Source organism: Micropterus dolomieu, linkage group LG01 (genome assembly GCF_021292245.1).
Source record: "Micropterus dolomieu isolate WLL.071019.BEF.003 ecotype Adirondacks linkage group LG01, ASM2129224v1, whole genome shotgun sequence".
Classification (NCBI taxonomy): Eukaryota; Metazoa; Chordata; class Actinopteri; order Centrarchiformes; family Centrarchidae; genus Micropterus; species Micropterus dolomieu.
Genome location: NC_060150.1, coordinates 3,993,737 through 4,003,657, shown reverse-complemented (window position 1 = coordinate 4,003,657; position 9,921 = coordinate 3,993,737). Strand labels below are relative to the sequence as shown.

Below are 9,921 nucleotides of genomic sequence, written 5' to 3'. Positions count from 1 at the left end.
GCCTTAGGCGAATACAACGGTCATAACTGTGAAGTTTGAGGCTGGTTTGTATCTTAATGATAACAACTCAAATTTAAGAAATTCGCTTTCACTACCCTGGGCCTTTAATTTGAAACGTTCGATCACAAGTGACGAAGCAGTGGTGAGTATTAAGGATTCAATTCAATTCAGAGATTCAGAGGGCTGCGATTATAAAACAACTATCGAAGCATCTTGATGCATATTTTTTCATTAAAGGATTTCTGGATAATTACCAAGTAAAAGTTTGCATCCCTAATTTGCATTACTAACCTGATCTCCTCCATGGTCCGTGCTTTTTCACCTTACTTTACAAGCTTTCACCATTACTGACGCTCGCGCTTTGGGTTTTGCTCACCCACACACTCACTACGCACACATTACTCACTGTTCCTTGAAAGACTTAAACTGCTCAGATAACAGCACCTGTCACTTCGATGTCCTTTGAAGAAATTAGGAGAGGGAGCTAGCCAAGCGTTGAGTGTTACTGTGAAAATCTTTAGTTGCTATGTTTTGTTTGTTTATCATGTGCGAGTTCAGAGATTTTCAAAGAAGATAATCTGGTGTCGTGGGATGACCCGGTCCTGGTCTGCCGCCTAGTGGATTCAGGTTTAATCCTCCAGGTACACGCAAAGTACGCAGGCAAGTAGGGCTGACCTCAAATAGTCGAAGATTCGATGCTTCGATGAGCGGAGCCTGATTCGACTATCAAACTCAAGAAGGTTGAAGATATCATCTCCAGGGTTTTCTTAAATTGTAAGACCTCCTCATGGTTTTTAAAATGTAAAAACTGCCCAGTTAAACCAGTTCTCTACTGGTGGACCATGTACTATCACAGAATTTTCCCATCATTTTACTGAGGGGATAAAAAAAAAAAGGGAGGAAAGAGAGGAAGTGAGCAATACAGTGGGAGAAAACACTATCGCGGGTTGTTAAGAGCAGATCATGGAAAAGCCCAATCACTGATGTTGTTCTTGGTGTGGTTATTTTTCCTCTTCACCCGTGAGAGAATCTTTCCTCTCTCAGCAGTTGTGTGTGTTTTGTGACATCTGCACACCAGCCATTATCATCTTCTGTCAGTGTTAACCCTTTCCACTGTTTTGAAGATCAGAAAGGGAAATGAATAATGATTGTAGGTCCAGCTCACCGTGCATATGTCTTTTCCTTGCACCATTGTTTCCCATGTTTCAACTACTTTTACTTTATTATACTAAAAAAACAGGAGTCTATTTCTTTTTATACCACGTAACTGGACTACTGCTAAATTTGAATATATGTCTGGAGGTTCGGCACGAATAGCGTAACATTTATTTTGTATTTTTCTCTCTCTCGCACACACACAGCCTCGCGACACTATCTTCGTCATTGACATAATGCATTTCTTAGCCCCTTACTCTAAGCACAGTCATCACAACTACATGTGAACTCCATTACCTAATTTTAAACTGAACCCTAAAACAAGTCTTGACCCTCAAAAAGCCTTTTAAAATTGTGGGGTCCAGCATTTTGGTCCCCACAAAGTAAAGTGGAATGCCAGTTCTTGGACCCCACGAATATAATGAAACAAGCGTGCACACACAGAATCTTTTTATATCTGTGCCACCCTCGCCTATCTGGCCCTCAGGATGTCCTGACCACAGGGAACCTCAAGGTGGCTTTGCTGATAAGGTGACATTAAAAAAAGCTTTAGCTTGATTTTCCTATCACTAAAGGGAAAGTAGATTGGACTACGTTAAGTGTGTTTACTTACTTTTACTCTCACATTTACATTTCTTTTGTGTTCTGAAAAGGAGCTGTTGTCTTCTCCAACAGTATTCCCATGATTAAATCCATTATTTATGCCATTAAATTACATGATTTATTCATTTTTTATTTCAGATTTATCCCATGATTCAGTGGGATAAATAATCTGCTGCAGTCTTTTTCATTTCTGAAGTCCGAACAGTGGCTCCCAAAGTACGCGAGGGGCCTTTAGGCCAGGTCAAGATTTGTGCTTTTCTTTTTCTTTGTTGTTGATTTGTATCGAGTCCAGGTCATTTTAGTTAAGACTCCAGAGAAATGTCCTCAGACAATGAAACTGCATCACAGCCAGCAACTGGCAGGGGGCGGGACACCTGCACTATCATTTACTTTTACTTTTAGTGCGGGGCGATATGGCTAAAAATGTTATCACAAAAACAAACAAAAATCATTCGATAGCGATAATTATCAAGATAAATGTAAAGTCATTATTTTGTTCAGGTTTATAGGCTGATTTTTGCTCCTGAGTGAAAGTTAATTGTGGTTTAAAACTTTTCTTTATGGTCAGAACAAACACTTGATGCCAAACAGGGGATCACTTCACAAATCTGAGGTAGAACAAAAATGCATGAGTAAAATTAAGAAAAAATATTTTTTCAGTCCCTTTTCCTCAACAAAAAACATCTTAACACAAAAGTGCTAATTAGCTAACTAACTAACTTATGTAATATACACAACTGCTTAAAATAAATGAAGGTTTTCAGAATGAAACATTGTTCTTGATTTTTGAAAAATATTAGTTTGACTAAAAAAAATCCACACTCAATGGCTTCTTACTAGGCTTTTTTTTTTCTTTAATCTTCACTGCATCCCCATCTTTATCAGCAGGCAAAGTTCTCTCAGTTTTCATGGAGATGGACCTGCAGACGTTTGTAATAAAGGGACAATAAGGGAAGAAACGCATACATTAAAAGATGATCCACTCCTCCCTCTCTCACCTCATTCAGCTCTTCTCTCTCTTAATGAGGGGAGGGTGGAGGCTTGCTGTAGCTTGCAGCCAAGTCATTCCCTCGCCACCTTTGATGTGTCTTTAACACATTTATGAATTTGCCTCTCTTCATGTTTAATTAGTAGACTTCTCCCTCTGCTAAGTGGAGCCCAGCCGGGTTTGATGTGTGCTGTCACGTAACTTTGTGTGTGTGTGTGTGTGTTTCACAGGCCCAGAAGAGAAGAAAGTCAAGCCAAAGAAAGAGAAGATGAAGGAGAGGAGGGAGAGATGGCTCAACAGTGAGTTTATATCAACACTCACCACTTCAGTAGGGATGTACAGATACATGAATTACAGTGGTTAGAAAAATACTACTTAAAAATAATTAGACGGAATATAGTTGTGAGTGGAATCACTTTGGGTGGACACTGATAATATTTTGCACCGTTTAATCCTGTAGGTGGCGGTAATGCCAACCGCTGTAAAACGTCAATAAAGAATAAAAATTTTAAAAAGACAGCGTGCTTAAATGGGTTTGAAACCGCTCTTTGTCATAACCGTGAAACCGAGATGTGAAGCTTTAATCCAACACATTGAAGTAACATTTTAATCCAATGTCTTGTTTATTTAATTTTCTGTGGTTCGTTTTTTGCACACTTTATTCCCCCAGTTAAAGCTCCAATATAAGAAATATGATACAGTTTGTTGGGCAATATGGACTACGTTTTGGTGAGACTTCTATTTGTTCCAGTGAGGACGGGGTGATTGGCAATAAATAGAGCAGAACTTAATCCCAGCCATGAGGTACATTTAAAACATGGGTTGATGGATTATGTAGCAGTTATTTAACTCGGAGTTAATTAAAATGAGCACAATATTATATAAGTCTTGGGTAAACGACTCTTGAAAAAGAAACCTTAAGGTTAGGGTGGAGGAGGCCGAAAACAGAAGCCGATCTTTGAATCTTCCTTAATTTCATGTTGCTGAAAAAGCTGGCCAACACTTTCAACATCATCACCTTCTCCCACAACTGCGATCAGGCCTGTAACCGTACCCTTCCGCTGAGCCAATCAATTCCTGGGTAACACAACACGTATCCTGTTCAGGCGTATAATTAGGCGCTAATGGCTGTGCGTCTCAATCCTGCTGAAACCCAAGAGCGGCTCCATGGCTAACAGTTTGCAGGAATTAGAAGAAAATTAGAATGAAATATTAGCTTTTCAGTTCACGGGCACAGGGTGGGGATAGCAGAGTTTAACCAGTGGGATTTTTACAGGCTAACAAAGCCTTATGATTGGAAATGGTTTGGTTTTGCAGCATATGTGCTCAGTGAGCAACTTTATAGGAAGGATTCAGCCGTCATTTATGGACGTAGTGTCCAGTTCTCCTTAATACATGAGTGCTAAGTGCAGCCTCACAGTCGCTCGCTGGCCTGGCTTAGTGTTTTTCTGTTCGCTTGTGGATTTCACTTTGGGTAGCCTAATGATATTTGAGAAATCACCCGCTTGTTTTCTCAGCGGCTCAACATACATATAACCCCGTCCCAGTATCGTTTTTTTAAATATCTTTATTAAGAAGTATCACTAAAAAAAACTGAGGATATTGAAGTACTATATTACATATAGGTGTATTACATAAAGGTGCATCTAAAGATAATTATGGATAGAATATCGTCAAAAAGTTCATTTTCTTCTGTAATTTAATTAAAAAAGTGAAACTTTCATATGTTCTAGATTCATTAAGCATAGAGTGAAATATTTCAAGCTTCTTTTTTTTGTTTTGGGCTTACAGCTCATGGAAATAAAAACTCCAGTGGCTCAAAATGTATTAGAATAAAGAATTTCTAATACGGAAATATTGACATGAGAAGAGCTCTAATCAGCTAATTATCTTTAAATACCTGCAAATGTTTCCTGAGATGTTAACCTTTAACCGTTTTATTTTTTGGGATGCACCTCTTCTACCAGGACACACCAGCATTTGTGGTCGAACTTCAGAGGGAAAATAAGAAATCATTTGTGAATGAGACATTCTTGGAACAAAAGAAAAGAGTTCAGAAAGAAAAACATGCTTTAGATGGGATGGATTCATTTATCATTCTCTTCTTTCGTCAGGCTGATCTCTGAGTACTGCAGATCAGACTTCATTTAATAAAGCCACGTTGTTAGAGATGAAATTCCACTTGTTTTGTGTGTGCACAGCCAGATGAACGCTTTTTAAAGGCCATCTTTATATGAACAGGGCATTTGCAAAACACTAGCATCGTTTCTCTGGACCTTTGATCTGTTACACTCTTCAGACTGCTTTTTTTTTTCTGTAAACGGAGTTGTGTGTGTCCCAGATGGAGAGCTCTTACCTTCACTGACATTCACGTCTCATCGTGTTTAGCTTGGAGGTAACTCGCTCTCTCTCTGCTGTGCATTCCTCTGCCTCCTCTCAGAGATCAGCTCCATCAAACAGGCCAAGGAGCAGCAGGCGGCCGAGGCCCGGAGGCAGGCCACGCCCGTGGTGGGAGACATGAGGCCGCTGGCCGACGCCCTGCCGGAGCTCTCTCAGCTCATCGCCCCCGCTGCCACCGCCCCCGCTGCTCGCCGCAAGAGCAGGAAAAACAAAGTGTAAGTGCCGAGGTGCCCGCTCTGGTCAGGCGTCAGGTGTCATCATGACAGCTGCTGTCCATTTTCAAGTGTGGCGCTCCATAATTATCACGTTTCTTTTGTCCTTGAGAGTGAATCTGAACACAAACAGTGTGTTTGAGTTGAACACGTAGATGCAGCAGCAGTGACTGACTGATGAGCCTCCATCTGTTGACTGTCGTCACACTGTTAGTAGCACATGTCAGATGTTTAATCAACAAATAATATTTGGATAAAACAAACGCAGTAAAGACTTCTGGCAGTGTTTCATTACAGATCCGTCAAATTAACAGTCCAGGTTTACTCCGTACTGCAGTGACCATTTAGTGATTTGGACTACTTATAATAAACGTCATATCCCAGGCTTCCTGTTTTAACATGGCCCTAAAGACGAGATGGCATTGATTTGCCTACATAGTTAGCTGTGCGTGTTGTTTATTTCAGTCGAATAAAACCTTTTCGGGAGCTATAATCCAGTGCGCACACACTCCACCTTTTTCCATAATTTTAATAGATAACTATGTAATTATATTTTATCATTTCAGAAATTTTGAGATAAAGTTTGAGTTTTATATTAAACTTTTTGGGTCATGAACATTTCAGATTATTTTTTCTGAAAATATTCCGATTTTAGTCACAGTATCTTACTCCGCAGTCATAACTGCTCATGGAGGCGGATGGTCAGACAGTTGTTTTGCTGGTGTCTTCCCGCACTCTCGTCTACAGTGTCAGGGCTCTACGCTAACTTTTTCACCCAGGAACACGTGTGAACACAGTACAGAGTTTATTAACAAGCAATATGTTACATACATGTGTCTGACTATGAAGTGAAGACCCTCGTATCTGCACACTCTGCATTGACCTTAGAACACTGAAACACATTTTCTCTCTGTTTGTTGAGAGTTAAAAAACAGCTTTAAAGCACGGACACAGCGCTTTAAAAACACTGATCACTCATCACAGAAACCTCTACTGTGGTTGGTGCATTGCGGCTTGTGAAACGTGGGATTTTTAATCCAGCTTTTGAACTTGGGACGAATACACAATACACTAGCAGCACCCACACAACCCACGCCACACTTTATGTAAACAAGATTACTGAACAATATTTATAACAATAACTTCAGTAAAACAGAACAAGGGCAGCGTGCTGCTCTCAGGAGGAGGAGGCGACTTGAAGCAGCACATAATGGTACAGTGCCAACCATGGCTCTGGTTAAATCTAGATCTCTCCACTTCAGAGGCTCAATTCACAACCTGGAAGGGCTGCAAGTAACGATTATTGTAATTACAGATTAATCTGTTGATTATTTTCCTGACGATTAGTTCGATTAGTTGTTAGGTGGTGGGGAAAAATGTCAATCGCTGTTTCCCAAAGCCCGATGTGGCATCTTCAATCATCTTCTTGTTATGTCCACAACCCAAATATATTCAGTTTACTGTCATAGAGGAGCAATTAAAACAGAAAATATTCACATTTAAGAAACTTACATCAGATAATTTTGAAGTTATTTCTTAAAAAATGGCGATTAATCCAGTTTCAATATAGTTGGATTTAAATAAATACAAAACCCAAACGTTGCTCATTTTCTCCCCGTCGATGCATCTTGCTTGCCATTTTGTATAAGGAGCTGCTCAAGGTGACTACGTTTTGAACGATTAGCGAGGTGGGGGGGCATTACGGTAGGTTATAGTTTTTCCTCACACACTCTGCTCGTAAATCATTTTACCAGTTCCCACATATCTATTTTTAGGGGCCCATGGGAGTGAAATACTGGCACTCGTGGAGCCCTGGGTCCCAATGATTCACTTTAAATCCTCTTCAGGAAGACTGATTAGACAGGAAGGCCTCATTGTCGCTGCTTGAACAGGATGTAACGAGGCAGACCAGAGAGGCTTGTGATGCATCGGTCTGGACTATTCAACACTGTGGCAGGTCAGGTATGTCAGTAAGAGTCCGGACTCTCTGACTGAAAAACATCTTACCTCTCTGCTGCTTCAGTCAAATCTTGCCATATCTTTCTTAGTCGTCTAGAATGAATGTTCTGCACCTGTCAAAACACAGACCTAATTACACCGTGTTAGAGTAATACAGCAGTAATTATCTGGCTGAAAGGATGTTTAGTAACAACAGTTATACAGCTGACATGAGTTATCCGATGACGTGAACATGAATCACACGGGCTACAGCTCATCACTAAACTGTAGCTTAAATTCCCTTGGACTGTCCTGTTATGTTTTAGTCCTGCGTGTGAAAATCTCCCTGTCTTTGTCCCGTCTCCTGCCTTCAGGCCTGTGAAGAGACCCGAGCCAACAGATTTCAGTCAGATGAAACAATCGCAGAAACGCAAACTCCTGTAAGCAGCTTTTCATATTCATACTCTCTTTGCTTCATGGTTCTGCCAACAACCTGCACCGCTAGCAGTGAACTCTCCTTTAAAAATGTGCCTTCATTGTAGGGAAACGGAGACCATCCATTTCAGCAACGCAGTAAAGACCCTCTCTGCCAAAATGAACCCTCTGGCTGACATCGGTGAGCAGCTGAGGAAGAGGATGAGGCAGGAAGAAGAGCAAGGTCCCAGCTAACAGCAGCAGCGGCTCAACTGAAGTGCTTCCACAGACTCAGAGCTACGAATCCCAGGAACGAAAACCCAAGCCCGGCACATCCTTGGGTTTAAAAGGAGGAAGAAGCAGAAATGCTGTACCCCGTCACCTCTCTTAACCACTGACTAAAGGATGCTGCTCCCAGACAGAGAGTGACAGATGAGTGGCATAAAGTGTAGTATTTGTAACTGTTGACTCTAACGGATATCCTCTCAGTTTTGTATCCACGTTTCTTCTTCAATAATAATAAATCATAGTACATTTACAATCACATTTGTCTATTTTCAGGTGTTTTGTATTGGCTCAGAACATTTAATAATCAAACTGTGCACGTACACGCAAACCTGCCTTGTTTCTATCAACACCTACAAAACCATTCCCACTCTTCTATTTTCAGCGTCTTGCTGAATGAGAATAAGATCAGCTCCCAACACCGAGTGACTCATCAGCAAAACCATAGCAACTCCACTGATCATGTAAATGAACATCTTGTCAGGGCAACACGGAGCCACAAACTGAATGAAAACACAGCCAAACTGTCATCAATAAGCAGACCACCGCGTTGCGGAGAGACTCCTGCTACATGCCTCCATCCTGTCTTCAGTTATAAAGCCCAGCATTCCCCAGCACAATGCAGATGTAGATGTCTTGAAATGCACCAGCGTCTCTTTTTTTTAAATAAATTTTTATAAAATTAATTTGTGACAAAGCTCATTTCTGCCACTTGAAAATAAAACTCTTGAAAACTATGACTTTTGACATAATTATAAGCTACTGTCTCGTAAAAAAAAAAAATGCAAACAATTTTGAGATGTTAAGAGAAACTTTTATTTCGTTATTATGACTTGTACAGCTCATACTTTGGAGACACTATCTCATAAGTATGAGTTATGATGTATTTTATGATTCTAAGATGTTACGAGAAACTCTCATAATAAATGTGTGATACCTAGCTGGTGGTCACGTGTTCAGCCATGTAGTTTTGTAATTGTCCACTCAGCGTCATGAGCAGGTACATCCTCGAAATTTTCTTTGCTGGATGATATATAACTGAAATTGACAGGACACAGTGACTCCAGAGCTGGCCTCTTCCTCCATTCCTAGCTCAATGGCTAACAGATGTAAACACGTGAGAGAACATGACATGAATGTAATACACATAAAACATTTAACTTAAATAACCTAGTCATATTTATTTCAAAACGTACCTATAAATTCTGATCAGTTTCCTTTTAATATTCCTAAAATTCTAAAGTTGTGACTCAAAATATAGACCTGACATAGTAAAAGAAAACTATTAGAAAAATAATAAGCTAACTTGCCTCAATTACAATTGCCTGAATTATTGTAATGTGTGCTTTTTTGGTGGGGGGTTAAGATTATGTTCATCTACAAGAAATGATTAAATACATGTATTTATGTGCACACTATACACTCACCTAAAGGATTATTAGGAACACCATACTAATACTGTGTTTGACCCCCTTTCGCCTTCAGAACTGCCTTAATTCTACGTGGCATTGATTCAACAAGGTGCTGAAAGCGTTCTTTAGAAATGTTGGCCCATATTGATGGATAGCATCTTGCAGTTGATGGAGATTTGTGGGATGCACATCCAGGGCACGAAGCTCCCGTTCCACCACATCCCAAAGATGCTCTATTGGGTTGAGATCTGGTGACTGTGGGGGCCATTTTAGTACAGTGAACTCATTGTCATGTTCAAGAAACCAATTTGAAATGATTGGAGCTTTGTGACACGGTGCATTATCCTGCTGGAAGTAGCCATCAGAGGATGGGTACATGGTGGCCATAAAGGGATGGACATGGTCAGAAACAATGCTCAGGTAGGCCGTGGCATTTAAACGATGCCCAATTGGCACTAAGGGGCCTAAAGTGTGCCAAGAAAACATCCCCCACACCATTACACCACCACCACCA

At 40.4% G+C, this 9,921-nt stretch overlaps 1 protein-coding gene across 1 annotated transcript in view; it reads left to right on the top strand.

Moving 5' to 3' along the window:
- slx9 (SLX9 ribosome biogenesis factor) overlaps positions 1 to 8,254 on the top strand; it is a 29,241-nt gene extending 20,987 nt beyond the window's left edge. The window contains exons 3-6 of the mRNA XM_046062098.1: positions 2,977 to 3,045; positions 5,187 to 5,361; positions 7,671 to 7,736; positions 7,839 to 8,254. Of these exons, the coding sequence (XP_045918054.1) occupies positions 2,977 to 3,045; positions 5,187 to 5,361; positions 7,671 to 7,736; positions 7,839 to 7,965 (437 nt within the window). The 3' untranslated portion in view covers positions 7,966 to 8,254. The remainder of the gene's footprint in view (positions 1 to 2,976; positions 3,046 to 5,186; positions 5,362 to 7,670; positions 7,737 to 7,838) is intronic.
- The last annotated feature ends 1,667 nt before the right edge of the window (positions 8,255 to 9,921 follow it).